Source organism: Scyliorhinus torazame, chromosome 16, assembly GCF_047496885.1.
Source record: "Scyliorhinus torazame isolate Kashiwa2021f chromosome 16, sScyTor2.1, whole genome shotgun sequence".
Lineage (NCBI taxonomy): Eukaryota > Metazoa > Chordata > Chondrichthyes > Carcharhiniformes > Scyliorhinidae > Scyliorhinus > Scyliorhinus torazame.
Window position 1 is genome coordinate 16,279,754 of NC_092722.1, and position 18,635 is coordinate 16,298,388.

The window sequence follows — 18,635 nt, forward strand, 5'->3', positions numbered from 1 at the left end:
CAGAGAGGCTGAAAAGCTGGACTAAAAACTCAGCTGTGCAGCTGGAGAGCTACACGTCGGATTTCAGTCAGAGCTCGACACTCTGGAAAAATATGGGAAAATTCCATCCAATGAAACCCCTGTCGATTGTTGTAAAGATCCATCTGGTTTATTCTTGTCATATAGGAAGGAAATCTGCTATCTTTACCTTGTCTAGTGCCTACATGTGACTCCAGCTCCATGGATTTGTGGTTGACTCAAATGCCCTGTAAAATGGCCCAGAAAGCTACTCATTTCAAGATTAATTGGGGATGGGCAATAAACACTGGCCCAGCGAACACTGCTTCATCCCCTGAATACAATTTTTAAAAATCTCTGTGGTCTAACTTTTGGTCACCTGACCCAAATCTCTTTATGTCTCTTGTGTCAGACTTTGTTTTATATGAAGAGCCTTGGGATATTGCATTGTCTTAAAGATGCTATGTATAAGTTGATACAGAGAATTACAGGTTGGTGAGGGGAAAAAGAGGAAACCATAGTTAGGCCAAAAGTTTCACTAACAGGAGATGGATGAAAAGTGGAATCCTTAAAGATGATACATGGCTGTGAAAATTAGACTTGTGAGAGATGTAAAAAAACTGGGTTAGATTTTCAACTTGCCGCCTGGAAGTGAAACAGGTGAGTTGGAACGGGAACCGTCCAATTGTCATTTCCATCAATGTAAATGGCTGGTTGCTATAAAATGCAGTCGATCTGCAGTACCTGCTTCACATCTAGGTGCCAAGTATAAAAGATGCTCCACTCTCTGGAAAAATGATACAAAATTTCCATTGTCCACAGAAGGGCATCAGGAGGATCAAAATGTGCTGGTTCAGTGGGGAGCTTGCAAATGAATCAGTGGTTGAATCCACTGAAGGGGTGTAATGTGAATGGAGGAATCAATGAAACATGGCAGCTGATGCTTTTATTATACAAGGGACAGCATTTTTAATCATTTATGAACAAATCATACAATATTTTTTCCAAACACATATTCCACAAGCCAGTAAATGTAGATGCAGTCTATTCACTATTCACTAATAAAAGTTACTGTTGAGCTTGATTTATCCGGCAGCCAAGGATTTGATATGACACAGGTGAACCGAGTCCCCTCAGCCACAGAAACATGTAGACCACTTCTGAAATCGAAATAGCCATCAGACAGCTTTGCATTTGTTTTTGAGCGAGCAGTGATGTCGTTTCCATTATCTGCTAGCCAACTGATGTTTCCGAGAGGGAACCCTCCTTTAGTTTGGCAGATGAGAAACACATTACGGAAGTTGGTAGCATGTTGTCCATATGTGATTACTGGATTACTATAGGGTGCAGCTACTCGAAGTTCCAACAGATCTTCACCAATTAATTTCTCTCTTTTTGTAACCCTGCAGATATACACTCCCATGTCCTCAATTGAGACATCTTTTATCTTCAAGTCTGGAGACCCTTCCAAAAAGTCCTCCCAGTACAAGAATGCTCGGTTTTCATATCTTAAATCTTGACCATCTAGATTTTCCTCTTCATTTACAAAGGAATAGATCAAGTGCTCTTTGCTATTTGGATCCATGTTGACCCAGTAGAAACCCAGCTCAGCAATGGTGACTGGATCACTCTCCGGAATAGAAACATCACAAATTAGTTCAACACTACTTCCTGCTATTCCTACTATGTTTTTATATGGTGTAGAGACTGTGACACCTGGCAAAGGCAATACCCAATCCACCAACAAGTTTTCAATATGTTTATTCCAAATGCTGCAGATGTACTTTACTCCCTTCTTGACAGTTACCACAACAGAACTTTTCACATCAAATATTTTGCCTGGTAGTATTTCCGTAACAGTGATTGCCTCTTTTGTAATATCCTCACCTGCAGCAATCCACTGAACCAAGGGCTCAGGGAACCCTTCCTTAGCTGCACAGTATATTGACACTTTGGTTCCTTCCACTACTTCTTTAGGTTCATAATCTACAAAAATATCCTTGAATGGTATACAAACAAAGAGAGTAATAGTGAGGCTCTTGAGACCATTGACGTAGCAAAAATATTTTCCACTATCCTCCAGTAATGTTGGGTTAAGGTTCAAGTTGGAAAAACTTGCATTCAGATAGCTGCCACGCACTCTTGTTTTGACTTTTTCAGATAGATATTGGACTGTTTCCTCATTAGGACTGATGGAGTGATGGAGTAACCTCTCTAAGGTGTGGCCTTCTTTGGTTCGCTCCCATTCAATATCAAAACTGCCTGATTTTGATATAATATCACTGAATCTGCATGATGCTGTAAATTGATGACCTTCCTCGACTCCTACAATTGATTCATGCCTAATCATAATCAGATCCCTTAACTTTTCCATTTTTCTGCTTTGGAAATGCAGCAACAGGTACAAAGCATGTAGGTAGATAATTGGAAGCAGTCTCATGATCCTGTCGATAGTTATGGCTTTGATGATTCTGTCCGCCACCTGGACTTTACCTTCCACCATGCACCTAAAAATAAACATAGTTGTCAGGGGAAGAATGTCCTTTTGTCATAGAAATTGGGTTAAAGGTATGAGAAGAACACTACCCAGTTTAGAATAGTAAAAGATGCAAAAAAATAGGTTTTTGAACTCATCAAGCTACATCTACACACCATTGATTCAACATCACCCAATTAATCTCCAGGAGGGAGTCTTCTTCTTCATATATAATATTTTATCCTCTCGGTAATTGATTAAAATCCAGAATATTCATCTTAAATATATCCACAAAACTTAATCCAGGTCTGGTATCATCCGAGTAACAATCCCTCTCCCTTACAATGCTTCTACAGAACAAAAACCATTGGGTTCCACTATTTTTCATGACCCCACATTATCCCTCTGAAATTTAACAGTGGGAAGGGCTGTGCTGGGCTAAATCAGCTTGATCCTCTTGACTTCTATCTCTCCCTCCACTGACCCCAAGGATCTCCAGGGCTAAGTGTGGGGCACAACCTGAAACAGTGGTTGCTGATACACAGAGAGGGGAGTTAGGGCCTAGGAGTGACCATCTCTCTTTTTACAATTACTTGCTTTCCTCATTGCCTGGTAGCCTCCTTCTAGTTTGAGATCATGGACGAGATCTTCTGGCTGTTCACGGTGGTGGGATCTTCCGGTCCGGCTAACAGCACACTCCCGCCGCGGGTTTCCCGGAGGCATGGGGTGGATTCAATGTGAAATGCCATTGACAGCAGCGGGACCAGAAGGGCCCGCCACCGGCAAGCGGTGGGCCGCCTCCCGCTGCCGGGAAACATGCCACTGGGAGGCCAGAGAATCTCATCCAATATCTTTCACAATCACAGGACACCCCAAAGCACTTTACAGCCAACAAAGTACTTTGAAGTCTAGTCACTGTTGTATCATAGGAGACGACAGCCAATTTGTGTGCAGCAAACTCTCACAACTAGCAATGTGATAATGATTGGATAATCTGTTTTAGTGATGTCAGTTGAGACATACGTATTGGCCAGGATACAAAAGGTAATCCCCTACTCTTCATAGCATCCTTTATATCTACTTGAGAGAAAGCAGAGAGGGCCTCAGTTAAAGGTCTCATCCAAAGGATAGCACTTCAACCGTACAGCACTCCGTCAGTACAGCGGTGGAGTGTCAATCTAGACTTTTCTGCTCAAGGCCTTGAGAGAGACCTGGGACTGTTTTTTTGTGAATTGGTCCAACCCGGTAGCCTTTAAAAATGGTGGGTGAGATCCCCGTTCCGATTCCCAGTGTTGGCAAATTTTCACCAGCACGAGATAAAACCAAAGGGGCTTTTCAGAGTAACTTCATTATTGTGACAATAAAAGATTATTATTATTATTATTATTATTATAAGGGTTGTAATGAGCAATGAGCCCACACCCTGCACTCCTAACCTTCAATTTCCAGGATAGGCAATTCTCACCCCTCTGCAATTTTTGTGAAGTTAGGCCAACTTTTCGAGGACGCTCCCTCAGAGAAGTCATGGGCTGTAACCTGGATTCGGGAACTTTTTGAAAGGTACGGTTCAAATATATTATCCATACACCATGTTCCTTTGCCGCATATTCCACACCGCGCCCTCCCCCCCCCCCATGCTCCCATATTCCACCCATGCCCTGTACCACCTCCATTCTCACTCACCCAGTATATACCATGCAGAAAACCAATGAGCCATATAATAACGATGGTAAGTCTTGAAGTGATCATGACAAAATTTATCAGACACTGCCATTCATAATTTTAATAATAGATACCTTACTTTACCCATTATACATGTCTAAATCTTGTCCAAATAAACGTACAAATGCTGAAAGAGCAGACCAAAGAAATAGTAACTTTTTATAACCTCATAAAGACCAAAAAAGGACTCCATTTGAGGTCCATTAGTGATTCTCGGAGTTCAGTCAAGCATTCATAATTAGGCCATCTGGGAACTGTATCATCAGAAACAGATGGCCAAACATCTGTTTCTCCACGTAGCTTCATTGTGAATGGTTGGCTGAACTCCAAGTGTCACCTGGCCCATCATTCCATGTCACTGGAATCCAATGAACAAATCATAAATGTTTCAGTTAACATTAAAACTTTGCATTGCCAGCAGAAAATACATATGAGCAATGAATGTCAGAAATTCACTGCCTATGATATTGAAAGTATAGCATTTATACATGGGAACTCATGCCAAATTTATAATATGATCTAAAATGGTCAAAGCTGTCTATCCTTTGCTCCTTGAACCCAACACCCAACCCCAGACAACATAATCAAAACATTACCTCCAGTAATTGAGTGGTGGCTGGATGGATGAGTGGTGGCTGGATGGATGAGTGGTGAGATGGATGGATGAGTGGTGAGATAGATGGATGGATGGACGAATGAATATGACTGGAATATCTATTTTCATGATGTTGGTTGACAGTTAAATGTTGGCCAGGACACAGGGGACTCCCCATTTCTTCATCGAATAGTACCACAAAATCCTGTGTCAATCTGAGAAGACAAATGGCATTGTTTTAAAGTTTCATCCAAAAGATGGATGACACCACTAAGAGTAGCCTGAACAGCAACAGAGGAACATTACACCAAGGTACTTGTCCCTCAAAAGCAGTCAATGAGTGGATGATTATGGACTGAAAGTGGTGATTTCGGTACCCTGTTATAAAGAAGGGCCTCTGTAATACGTTGTAGCTTGTGGAACCTGCATGGGTGAATACTGCTGTTCTCTGCATGACATTGCTACATTAAAAAAACTGGACGGTCCTTAGAATATGGCCTTAACTGCTCTGGAGATAGAAGTTAGTTGAAGTGAACATCACTATGACCTTCACATAGAACCCTCCTCAGTGACTTGCTGCCAGGGACATCAGAACATATCTCACCACTGAACTCTTCTGTTTAACACCTGTGCATTATTTCCTCACTATCAAATAAAGGAACAATCATTCAATCTACTTTGCATTCTAGAACATGAGCACAAGGTAGCCCTCTATGTTCCTCCATAAGCATTACAGTAATTATTCTCTGGTTGTATAAGTCAGCATCAATTATTGCATCCTCTCCTGTACAACTCCAACCATCTTGTAAAATGGTAAGTGCACACTCAGTTTTCATACAAATATGTTAAAAAATGAACACATACTAAGATATTCTTTCCTAGCATGGTTCTTCCCTGGAGTGTCAACAGGTGCCTTTCTTGCACTTATTCTGGTTCTTCCGAAAGGTTGCTCATTTTGTACAAAAGGGCTGCAGGACTCTTCCTGTAGCAGCTTGCTCAAGGCAGGTTGTTGCTTGCCAGCTATATGTCTGGCACTTGTTCATCATCAGCCTGCTATTACCCCTTGTGTTCTACTGGTGATGTGCTCGGAGAGGGAAAGCTAGCAGCCTGAAATGTGCACGTTCAATTTTAATGCAAATACGTGCTGTCCCAAATAAGAACTGTGTACTCAGGTTATTGCTGTGCTTCCTCGGAAAAAAATGACCTCAAAATATTCCCGTGGCTACAATGTTCATCAGGGGTTGGTTTAGCACAGGGCGAAATAGCTGACTTTTAAAGCAGACCATGGCAGGCCAGCAGCGCGGGTTCAATTCCCGTACCAGCCTCCCTGAACAGGCGCCGGAATGTGGCGACTAGGGGCTTTTCACAGTAACTTCATTTGAAGCCTACTTGTGACAATAAGTGATTTTCATTTCATTTTCATTTCATTTCATTTCATGCAACAATGTAGGAGACCTGTTCCTATTTAGCGCTGTTAAATTGTAAAATGTCCCAAGGTGTTTCATAGCACCATTACCAAATAAAATTGCCATTGAGCCACATAAGGCGATATTAGGACAGGTGACCAAAAGCTTTGTTACGTTTTGAGGAGTATCTTAAAAGAGGAAGGAGAGGTTGGGAGGTTTGGGGAAGGAATTTCAGTGGGCAGTTGAAGGCCCAGCTGCTATTGTTGAATCCCTCATTTTAGCATATTGTCCATGTCTCCTCATCAAATATCATGTAGGTTGCAAATTCCTCACCTCTCTGCCTAATATTCCAATTCCATGAGTTCCACAACTCTGGAGACATGGTAAGCCTATTCCACAGGTATGAAGGTGCAAATTGATCTATTTCATACATCCCCCTTATGCTTTTTGAAATCACCCACAGCCTCCACAATGCCTCACATTGCCAGATCCACACTAAACACATTCTAACTCTCTTCACAACCCCCATTCTCGCCCTTTAAAGTATCTTAAATTGTCTTGAAATTGCCTGTTGTGTTTGTTTTTTGGGGTTGATATGTACCTAGGAATTGCATTCTGGATAGAACTTTATTGTTGACCACTCCAATGTCTTTCTCAATATACCGTAGATTTTCCCTTTAGAGAATTTTTTTTTTTAAGCTTTGCTGCAATGATCCAATCAAGTTAATACTGTACCATCTTTAAAAGCACCACTACCCATGTTAGGTATTCATCTCACCTGATGAAATGTATCTGCATGGAGTCATGGAATGGTTAGATCATAGGAGCCATTCGGCCTGTCGTGTTCGTGATGGCTCTCTGCAAGAGCAGCTCATTTAGTCCCTCTCCCCCACCTTCCCCAAAATTTAATAACAATCACATTGAGCTGGTAAAATAATAGGTGATTGCAATGACTCACAACATAAAATCTCAGTTGATAGATGTTCATGATGTCGCTGTGTAAGATTGTTTCATCATTGGAACCAAATCTTCTTGCTTGATGACATCATAGGCTTCTTTATGTGGCATCACAGAATGAGATAAATCTAGTCAGTCGGAGATGGGAACGCCTTCATCATTATCTGCAGAATGTTTGCATCTCATTTATGTTATGGGTTTTGATCAGAGATAAAGGGTTTATCATCTAATTAAACAGATCATCACTAACTCTTCCAAAGGTTGTGAATAATGACAGGCTTAGAATTCAAGTCCTGATCTTTGAGTGACAACTCACATCAATTCCCCCATTTAAGAAGGGAAGAAAAATATTCATTCAAGCTCCAAGTCGCCACAACAGCTGTGCATGAGTCGACTTTAGGTGAGGATAGGATTGGTCTCATCAGTGTTGGACCCCACCATCATGTAACAGCCATCTTGATACTTACTGTCTGGACTCATCCATACTGTAATGACCCTCACGAGACCTATGGGAACGACCCGATTTATCTCCCCTTGGGACTCGTGGAATGCCAGCTTCCCTGCTAATGGGCGGAAGCCCAATCAGCTGCGGCTCATTGAATCAACCCCTTAAAGCTGACCAGGATTGAGACCGGCTTGATCAGTTGTCCCAGTTGGGACACATGTGCTGTATGTCATGTTACGGTCTTTTCTTTTGGCTGAAAATAAACTGCCATTTTGATTCACCTCCTTGGCTCTCTGGGCTTTTACACATACAGAATGGCTATTTGAGATATCAGACTACAAATGATACTGTCCTGCAGTGAAGGCCAGTGTCTTTGAGAGATGGTAAAAATGGGAAAACAAACTAGAATCTGCAACTGATTCCAATATGGTGGTTAGAACCTCGAGGAACAATTGAATCCTGTTCTGCAGTTTGAAAAAAATACAGCTAAAAAGGTTGATGACTTGATCAATGTTTGGCAAACAGTTTGAGGAGGGGCCAATTTCAATGTGACAAAAGCACTCAATAGCCAATCTGAAAGTTACTGTGATTTTCAGTAAGGCATGTCTCTTACTGCAATTCAGCATTTTTTTGTTTACGGTCAAATTGAATTGCAACGTGTTTCAGAAAAATAAATGATAAACAATGAAGAAAAACCTCATATGTGGTTGCATCATTTCATCTTGCATTGTTTGTAATCTGTTGTGTTTTTGGATGACACCAGATATACCTATCAAGAAAGGCTGAGCACGCTGGGGCTCTCCTCTAGACTAGGGAAGGTTGGGGTTGACCTACTGGGGAGCTTTAAAATTGAAAAGGGGGTTGACAAGGTAAAAGTAGAGAAGATGATTCTATTTATAGGGAAGATCAAAACTAGCAACTTCAAATGTCGGAGAGCGACCAATAAATCCAATGAAAAATTTAGGAGAAAGTTCTTTCCACAAGGATTGGTAAGAATATGTAAATCATTGTCACATGGAGTATAGCATGGATACATTTAAGGAGAAGCTAGTTAAGCACCCAAGTGAGAAAGGACGGGGGGGTTTGCTGATAAGGTTCTTTCTCTAGATTGTGTAAGTTACCTTTTTGTTTTCTTCCATTTATTTCAAACACAAAATTCCACTGTCCGAGAAATTCAAATTTAGGTTAGGAGGCAGTCACACACTTTAGGTTCATTGAAGTCAGTTTCTTAGCTAATCTTTGGAGTTTTTTCAGATGTTATTCTCAATGTTGTTGTACATGCGCAATGTTGGTGTTGCTGGCAAGACCAGCATTTATTAATTGTCCTTGAGTGTAAAAAATAAGAGAAAATAACTGGGGTGAATTTAGAGATAATCAGTAGAGGACAGTTTTTTAAAAACATGACAAAAACTCAAGAGAAAGAGCAAGAGATTTAAAAATGATCTAGATTACCCAGTTCACCACCATCACTTTGATGGGACTCCATCAAACTCTCCACCTTTAGATATTTTCCTCCTGCCTGTGTATTCTGGAATGTTTAAGTGCCCTTCATTCCAAATGTAACAGCATTCATTGTCTTTAATCTCAATCAATATGTGCCCCTCGGTTGTTATCTGAAACCCATTGAGTTTATCATCCTTGGATAAAGTAAATTGGACATCAAAATGTTTGATGTCACGTCATCATCTTAGCCTCTAGCTATAAAAATTAAACTAAAAGAAGTTTTTCCCAAAATGTCATTTGGATAATTATCTCATTGTCCATTAAAACAAATGCCACCATTCATAATTGTGATGTTTTGGTATTCAGGCAATAATTAAATCAGTTTGCAGCCGTTTGAGAGCAGAGGACCCCTGTGACTTTGTTCCCCTGAGGTAATTTGCATGTTAATTATCGTGGTGGCTGTTGGCTTAGATCGAGAGAAACAAGTTATAAAGAGTTTTAATTAGCAGCTTAATCATTTTTACAAGAAATTGCAAGCACCGTGATACATTAGTATGCATAAAATTAAGCCAGATCAGCATGGATGCTCATGTTAAACCTTCTACATAGAGCTGAGGTGACAAGATGGCTGTCTAAGCCCCCAACTCACAAAGCCTTTGCTGAAAGACCATTTAAATAATAATTCCAGAATTCGGTATTTTAGTAGATAATTAGATTTTTTATGCATTAGCTGCAGGCATGGTGCCCATATATCATCCTGGCACAGTGGTACAATAGAGGGAAAAGCTTAGAGATCACTAAATCCAAGGATTAAATGAATCAAGTCCATTACAAAAAACACTAAATGCAGAAACCCTGATACAGTTTATTCCTCGTTATTCAAGATCCCTTAATTCAAATGATTTCTACCACTAAATTCTTAACTCAATGTTATGAACAGTATTTAATTCCAGAAACGTTTAGCACAGAACATCCCTTTGAACACAAGAGGACACTGAAGCAGATTATGAACTGAACAATTTGGACCTTGTCCGAGATGACCAAAGCATTCTCAGTCACAAAATATTATACCCCAGTTTTGAGCAAAGTGCTGTCTAACAAAGGTCGAGCTGCATGTTCATGTGATTATAAAAGGTTCCACTATTTGAAGTTCTCCAGGTCTCTTGAATAATATTCTAACCTTAACTAACAGCACCAAAATTGTACAAATTTACCCAGCATTCATCTTGCTGCTGTCTCTGAGCCTTGATGTGTGCTACGTTTGCCAGTCTAATAACAGTGACTAAATTTCAAAAGCAATTAGTTCATTGATTACAAAGTAATTGATATGTAAAAAACGTAACAAATCACTGAAACTGTTACAAACTGTGCCGATTGATCTGGTTCAATTTCCTGCTGTCTTATTTGTGACTTTCTCTTCCAACTACAAACGATCTATATAAATACAAGTTCTTCCTAATGTTGATATATAAATTGTAAAGGGTAGAAATTTGTCTCACACTGGCACAAAACCAATGGCAAGGGCTTGTTAGAATCAGTGCTAACATTCAGTTCTACTGCGGTCAAAGGAATTAAATATCCATAATCACTATTAAATATCTGGTGAATTTTTAACCATAAATCTGTTTTACTCTTATGTCTCCTGATGTGAAGATTTTACTTTTTTAAGGACATTCCATTAATTTATACCATCAAAACAAAGATTAGATGAAAGCCATGATCACCCTCTCTCTAGCCCTAACTTGCCTCTTTCCAAATTTGACAGAAGGTGGCAATCCTACCTGAGATTGTAAAAATAGTTTGACAAAAACCTTTTAGCACTGCATCCTCTGGGGTGTATTGCAATTCTAGCTGCATAATCTTTGTAACATTATAAATAGTATGGCAGCACACAACAAATAATAACTTAGAGTAAGGTCTGTGATAAACAAACAAGCTGATTGTAATGGGAAACCCCTGTCTGATGAACAACCTGTTGTGCTGTCTGTTCCGTTGAGATCAGTATGTAATAAGCAAGCGGAATTTAGTACAACCCTCCAGTGCATTTGCTTGTGATTTAAATCCTGGTTTAGATATTACGTATCATTTTTACTTATTTCTTGATGGGGTTTTCAGTAATGTCTGACATCAGTGTTTTCATTTTTTTTCTTAATTTTTGTAAGGATTTGGCACAGAATCATAGAATCCCTCCAATACAGAAACCCTCCAATACAGAAAGAGTCTGCACCAACCCTTTGAAAGACCCCCCCGACCTAGGCCCAATCCCCTGCCCTGGAACCTCACCCTAAGAAGCAATTTAGCATTTCCAGTCCACCTAACCTGCACATTTTTGGACTGTGGGAGGAAACTGGAGCACCCGGAGGTAAACACACGCAGACACGGAGAGAACGTGCAAACTCCGCACAGACAGTTACCCAAGATGGGAATCGAACCCGGCTTCCTGGCACAGTGAGGCAGCAGTGCCTCAGGACATTCAGTTAACATTTCAGGGCTTGTTTGCGATGAGGATTGTAAAAGTGTCAAAAGCACATGTCAGTGGCTTGCAAAGAAAAACCAAAGATATAAACAACAATAATAACTTACATTTATTTTTTTTTAAATTTAAAACCCAATTTATTTTTTTCCAATTAAGGGGCAATTTAGGGTGGCCAATCCACCTACCCTGCACATCTTTGTGTTGTGGGGGCGAAACCCACGCAAACAAGGGGAGAATGTGCAAACCCCACACGGACAGTGACACAGAGCCGGGATCGAACCTGGGACCTCAGCGCCTTGAGGCAGCAATGCTAACCACTGCTCCACCATGTTGCCCATAACTTGCATTTATATAGTGCCTTTAACATGATCAAATGTCCCAAGGCAGCTGACAAACAGGAGGCTAATCTAATATGGAACCAAGGAAAGAGAGACTCAATCAAGTGACAAAAACCTTGTTAGAAGAGGAAGGTTTCAAGAAATGATTTAAAGGCGGAGAGCCATGAGGGATGGAGCGACTTCGGGAGAGAGATCCACCCATAGGGCTAAAGGCGAAACTGCCAATAGCGGTGCAAATTCCCATCTTGGGTCACTGTCTGTGCGGTGTCTGCACTGTCTCCCCGTGTCTGTGTGGGTTTCCTCCGGGTGCTCCGGTTTCCTCCCACAGTCCAAAGATGTGCAGGTTAGGTGGATTGACCTTGATAAATTGCCCTTAATGTCCAAAAAGGTTAGGTGGAGTTACTTGATTGCGGGGATAGGGTGGAGGCGTGGGCTTAAGTGGGGTGCTCTTTCCAAGAGCCGGTGCAGATTCGATGGGCCGAATGCACTCCTTTTGCACTGTAAATTCTATGATTCTATGAAAGGAAGAGGGGGTGCATAAGAGGAGCTCTTGGAAAATTGTTGGGCTAGAGAATTTTAGAGACAGAGAAGTGTGAAGCCATGTGAGGAGGATTTGAACATGAGGATGAGAGTTTTAAAATCAATGGTAGTGGTGGACCAGGGGTTAATGGAGGCTGCATGGGTAATTGGTGGTTGGGATTGGTATAGGTTAGGATCCTGCACCTTCAGCTTCTTCTCAACCAAGGTGCGATACCAATGCCTTCCACTGGAAATGCTGCACCACCGCCCCCCCCCACCCCCCCCCCCCCCCCCCCCCAAATCCCCAATTATCTTGGTTTCCTCTTTTGAAATAATTTATGCCTAATTTGTTTGTTTTCAAACCATGCGCTGAAGACCTTAACCTGCGTTTCCCAATTTAAATAAAAATCGTATACAATCCCCTGCCATATCTTAGACAAGCATTACCATTTTTAATTGAATCTATTTAGGGTAGCTGGGGAGAAATAGGAGTATAAAATGATATAGATTGTGCCTGTTTTCCAAAGTGTAAAACTTTAGCAGTAGGATGAGCAGTGCCCAATTTGTACAGGTGTTGGTACCACTGCTAGATCTTTGGGTCCAGTTTTAGACAGTCCAGACAGCTGCTTAAAACAAGCATCAGGGGCAAGATTCTCGACCCCCCGCCGGGTCGGAGAATCGCCAGGGGCTGGCGTGAATACCGCCCCCGCCGGTTGCCGAATTCTCCGGCACCGGAGATTCGGCGGGGGCGGAAATCGCGCTGCGCCAGTTGGCTGGCCCCCCCTGCCCGCGATTCTCCGGCCCGGATGGGCCGAAGTCCCACTGCTAGAATGCCTGTCCCGCCGGCGTGGATTAAACCACCTCTCTTACCGGCGGGCCAAGGCGGCGCGGGCGGACTCCGGGGTCCTGGGGGGGGCACGGGGCGATCTGTCCCGGGGGGTGCCCCCACGGTGGCCTGGCCCGCGATCGGGGCCCACCGGTCCACGGGCTGGCCTGTGCCGTGGGGGCACTCTTTTCCTTACGCCTTCGCCACAGTCTTCACCATGGCGGAGGCGGAAGAGACACCCTCCACTGCGCATGCGTGGGGATGGCGTGAGCGGCCGCTAACGATCCCGCGCATACGCCGCCCGGAGATGTCATTTCCGCACCAGCTGGCGCGGCGGAAATCAGCCCGGCGCGGGCCTAGCCCCTCAAGGTTAGGGCTTGGCCCCCCAAGATGCGGAGGATTCCGCACCTTTGGGGCGCGATGCCGGACTGATTAGTGCCGTTTTTGGCGCCGGTCGGCGGACATCGCGCCGATACTGGAGAATTTCGCCCCAGGTCTCTTGAATATGTCAATTCCTGGCACACTCATGCCAATTCATGGGTATCTGGGAGAAATTGGCCATTGATAAGCATGATAGACCTCCAGCTAAGGTTTGTCAGTGACCCCTGAGCCTGCCACCTAAAGATAAGTTAATTGCAGTCAACATGAACAAACCCATTCTTGGGCATAATTGATTTGATGCCCTCGAAACCTATTCACAGGACTGACCTGTGGTCTGTTATTGCTGTAGAGCACAGAGCAAGCATCTTCAGCTTCCCAGTCTCATAACAAGCCCTGAGACTCAATTTTTCAGGCAGACTGCTTGTTACTGACACAGTGATTGTTCCGTGTCCCCAGTGTGAATTGGTAGGCCAGCCGGCACTATCCCATTTCCAGCCCCTAAACTCTGCACTGGCTACTCCTGGCTGGGTTTCTACATTACCAGTATTATCCTGTAGGAGCCAGTAAATAGTTTTAAGATGTCCAGACTAACCTCCCTTTTGCTGTGTTGCGATCTCTTTTGATAACATTACACCAAAGTAGAGTTTTGGAGTAAGTTATTTATTTCAAATGCTGCTACAACTAAAATTAGCCCTTCCTCTATGTACCAAACAGGCAGTCTGTGTATCAGTAAGTATTTAATCATAATGAGTAACAGAAGGGACAGGATGCCTCCAGTTCTGAGTAAAATGGACAGGCTGTCTTTCAGGTTTGAACGAGGCAATCTTGGCAGCAATCAAAGGGATATTATTCAGCCTAATTAAGGGAGCCAGCCTCTTTTATACAGTAAAAGGTAGATGTAAATACAATGGTTTTATTTGTTCAGAATTCACTGCTCTATAACATGTCAGGCCACAAGCAGATCATGTAAAGTAAGTTCAGTTCCCTGCCAGCTCCATGCAATTGGCCATAATGAAGGCTTTAAATAATTGGTTGCTCAAAGCTTCAATATCACTAAGCTTTAAAAGGAGCAAATTCTGGAGCAAATTCCCAAATTGCCCAAGAGCAAATTCCAAACTAAATCATAATCATACAATAGATCTGATATCAAGGTTAGGGGCCAGACACTTGGCAAAGACAGTCGTTACCCCCTCCCTCCCACATTATCGCAAAATGTCATCAGAAAAGTTGTAATTACAGCTCACTGGGATTGAATTTAAAATAAGATAATGAACACTTATGTGCTTTGATTTCTAGGTTGACTTAAAAAGCAAGTCGCCATGGTATAGTAATTAATGACAGTTGTTTAACATTTATGTTCCAATAAACACATTCAAAAATAAACCAGCATATTTTAATATTTCATGGAAACAAAGATCGTACATAAATATAGATGAGTAATAAGGCATAGAACAAAAGAGCAGTTCTGAAGAAGAGTCATATTTGCCTCAAAATGTTTTTCTCTCTCTACAGACGCGGGCAGACTTGCTGAGTATTTCCAGAATTTTATTTATTTATATTTCAGATCTCCAGCATCCACAATTTTTTTTTTATATTAGAACAGAAGGGATTGAATTAAGAGTGTGGAATCTGAAAATAGTTTAGTGTGTCAGAGCGGTGAAAGTTTAAAGTGGAGAAAAAAAAACAGTTCCAAGTGAAGATGGTTCAGGATGTTGATGGTTCGGAGTATAGTCAAATTGATGAAATTAATTTCCCTAGATAAAGGATTGGCGCATTATCCTTCATCTCTGTCAGTCCAGACTGGTGGTATTGAAAGCTTCAACTCTACTTAAGTTGTTTATAAAATAACTTGGGCAGCCTGAGCCAGTTATTGGGTAAGACGAACAATGTTCCATACATTCTCAATTCTCCTCCCACATCTAATGGTGCACTAAGGCAGACGTATGTCTGTTTCTGTAGCTAGTAATTCATGGAAGATGTCGCTAATCTGTCACTAGGTGCTTACAGCTTGAGGGTGCCTCTCCAAATCAAGCATGGCTGACTAGGGGTCTCTCTCCCGTTCTTCCCGCCAGCCATTAACACGTTGGAAAGATTTACAGGTTGTTTGGCTGCATTATGAATGCACCTTCTTTGGCCATCAAGTCCTGGGGTGGAATTTGAACCCAGAACATCTCACTCAGAGGCAGGGACACGACCCACTGAACCACAAAACCTCCACAATGTAACATGAGGCTCCTCCAAATCTGGCACAGATTGACACTGAATTTTCATTCTCAATCAGGAGAGGGTGAGAGAAGTAGAGATGTTGGGTGCAATCTCTCGGACTAGTTGCGCCTGGCGCGTGACGCTCATTATGCCTCGTGAGATCTAACGAGATCTTGCAAGGTGAAATGAAATGAAATGAAAATCGGTTATTGTCACAAGTAGGCTTCAATGAAGTTACTGTGAAAAGCCCCTAGTCGCCACATTCCGGCGCCTGTTCGGGGAGGCTGATACGGGAATTGAACCGTGCTGCTGGCCTGCCTTGGTCTGCTTTAAAAGCCAGCGATTTAGCCCAGTGAGCTAAACCAGCCCCTATTGTCGCAATCTGAATCCTGCCCTCAATGGGAGGGATCCAGGGGCGGGATTCTCCGTAATCGGCACGATGTCCGCCGACCAGCGGCAAAAATGGCACGAATCAGTCCGGCATCGCGCCGCCCCAAAGGTGCGGAATTCTCTACATCTTGAGGGGCGAGCCCTTACCTTGAGGGGCTAGACACGCGCCGGACTGATTTCCGCCCCGCCAGCTGGCGGGAAAGGCCTTTGGTGCCCCGCCAGCCGGCGCGGAAATGACTTTGCCGGGCGGCACATGCGCGGGAGCGTCAGCGGCCGCTCACGGCATCCCCGCGCATGCGCAGTGGAGGGGTCTCTTCCGCCTCCGCCATAATGGAGACCATGGCGAAGGCGGAAGGAAAAGAGTGCCCCCACGGCACAGGCCCGCCCGTGGATCGGTGGGCACCCCCCGGGGCCAGATCGCCCCCCAGGACCCCGGAGCCTGCCCGTGTCGCCATGTCCCGCTGTCCCAAAGGTGGTTCAATCCACGCCGGCTGGCATAGGTTGACAGCGGCGGGACTTCGGCCCGTCGCGGGCCGGAGAATCGCCGGGGGGGGGCCGCCAACCGGCACGACGTGATTACCGCCCCCGCCGAATATCCGATGCCAGAGAATTCGGCAACCGGCTGGGACGGGATTCACGCCAGCCCCCGGCGATTCTCCGACCTGGCGGGGGGTGGAGAATCCCGCCCCAGATTTGTATAATCAAGTGAGCAGTTAGGCTTACTTGAATATGTCTGTGCCAAAGTTACCCAGGTGTAGGGCAGCGCAGTGGTAGCACTGCAGTCTAACGGCACCGAGGTCCCAAGTTCGATCCCGGCTCTGGGTCACTGTCCATGTGGAGTTTGCACATTCTCCCCGTGTTTGCATGGGTTTCGCCCCCACAACCCAAAGATGTGTAGGGTAGGTGGATTGAACACGCTAAATTGCCCCTCACTTGGAAAAAATGAATTGGGTACTCTAAATTTATTTTTAAAAAGTTACCCAGGTGTGGGATCGAATTGCCTCAGCTCGGAGACCCCAAGCGGGTGCTGTTTAGCCCTGGTTTCCCCAAACCTGGACCAGACGTACCTGCAATTGGGGGCAATCACTGGGAGGGGGCAATCACAGGCCCAAATCACAGGCCAATGGGTGCTTGGGCTCTGGGCAGGGTGGTACCCTGGCACCTGATACCAACTGGGCAAAATAGCACTGCCACCCAGGAACTCCGGCAGTGCTACTTGGGTGCCACCGTGGCATGCTGTGGATTGGGCCTAGGGTTGCCCTGCCCTTATGAGGTAGGATGCTGGGGAATAGAGGTCCCCCCATTTGGTGTGTTGGGAGGGGTTGGGAGAGGTGGGGGAAGTTCAGAGATTGGGATGGCATTCAAAAATGGCAGGGCATTTCTCGCCCAGGCCCGGAAAAGAAGCAGAGTCCCGTTTAATAATGGGGTCGCTCTTGGCTCTGCAAGCGCAGGGAAATGCTTCCAAAATGGGACTCTGTTTCTTTCCATTAAATCCCACCCATTATCACACTGCTGCAGTAGGGGTCTCACTTCGGAAGCTAGGGGATATATGTTATTGGATGCACTCCTCTAAATCTAAGCAGTGCTATATCATATATGGAGGCTACGAGCCTGGGTCCTCAGGACGCAAAAGTTCTCATTTAAGAACATGGACCTCCTCCATGATGAATATTTAAAGAATGAGATAGGCCAAGATGCTATCTGCATATCCGTAGTACGCCATGTCGCTTATTGAGCAAGTTTAGTTTCCCTTGGAGAGTGAGAAAGTTTGGCATGTGAAAGTATGACATTACTGGAATCCTGGCAGGGCACAGTGTTGTGTGAGTCAAGGTGAGTTGCTGCATTAGAAATGTTCACAGGGTCGCTGCTCTCCTAATGGACGCTGGACTGGAGCCTCGCGAGTAACTTGAAAAAAGAAAAATGAAAAACGCTTATTGTCACAAGTAGGCTTCAAATGAAGTTACTGCGAAAAAGCCCCTAGTCACCACATTCCGGCGCCTGTTCGGGGAGGCTGTTACGGGACTGCATGGGAATGCTGTAAACTTTGACAGGCAGCTGAAAACCGGCGACATCAGGTTGCCGGTGCTCACCTTGTCTGATTTGCTCTTCTATTGGCCAAAAGGCATCCAATCTGACACCACCAGATTTTAGTTCCCTGCTGAGGCTGAAAATGACCTTTGAACTTTCAGCTGGATGTACAGAACAGGAAAAGTTCAGAGGAAAGTCACTGCTGACATCTCTTGAAGTTCAAGTCAGCAGAGCACTTCAGTTTCATAGAAATGCCTGATAATCTAAGAAAACTCTTCAGGAAAGTCCATCGCCCTTTTACCAAACCCGGTGCCTATGACTGGTGAAAGGCTCAGCATTGGAACCAATTTACGATAAAAGACACTTTGCTGCAACTGGGATTGGGGACTCACAATTTCAGTAACGGGTAATCCTAGCATTTACCTACAGAG

General features: G+C 43.9%; 1 protein-coding gene and 1 long non-coding RNA gene across 4 annotated transcripts in view; one reads left to right on the forward strand and one right to left on the reverse strand.

Annotated features, from left to right (window-relative positions):
• Positions 1-940: 940 nt before the first annotated feature.
• Positions 941-7,094, reverse strand: LOC140392335 (CD276 antigen-like). Of its 2 annotated transcripts, XM_072477646.1 has the most exons (3): positions 6,975-7,094; positions 4,792-5,005; positions 941-2,504 (listed from the first exon to the last, which is right to left on the reverse strand). In XM_072477646.1, the coding sequence occupies exons 2-3, from the start codon at positions 4,917-4,919 to the stop codon at positions 1,049-1,051; spliced, it is 1,584 nt and encodes a 527-aa protein (XP_072333747.1). In that variant the 5' UTR covers positions 4,920-5,005; positions 6,975-7,094; the 3' UTR covers positions 941-1,048. The 2 variants fall into 2 exon arrangements, with proteins under 2 accessions (XP_072333747.1, XP_072333746.1); XM_072477645.1 differs by lacking the exon at positions 6,975-7,094 and having other exon boundaries at positions 4,792-5,340.
• LOC140392336 (uncharacterized) overlaps positions 5,565-18,635 on the forward strand; it is a 54,722-nt gene continuing 41,651 nt past the window's right edge. Inside the window, exon 1 of one of the 2 annotated variants that reach the window (XR_011935293.1) lies at positions 5,565-5,603. This is a non-coding gene — a long non-coding RNA (uncharacterized lncRNA). Of the gene's footprint in view, positions 5,604-8,424; positions 8,588-18,635 lie in introns of those variants that run through there. The other variant, XR_011935292.1, reaches the window with a different exon arrangement.

Coding starts and splice junctions, on each gene's coding strand:
- LOC140392335 (XM_072477646.1), bottom strand. CDS start 4,919: ATGAAAATAGATATTCCAGTCATATTCATTCGTCCATCCATCCATCTA. Junction 2,505..4,791: donor CCACCACTCAATTACTGGAG/GTAATGTTTTGA, acceptor GTTTATTTTTAG/GTGCATGGTGGAAGGTAAAG.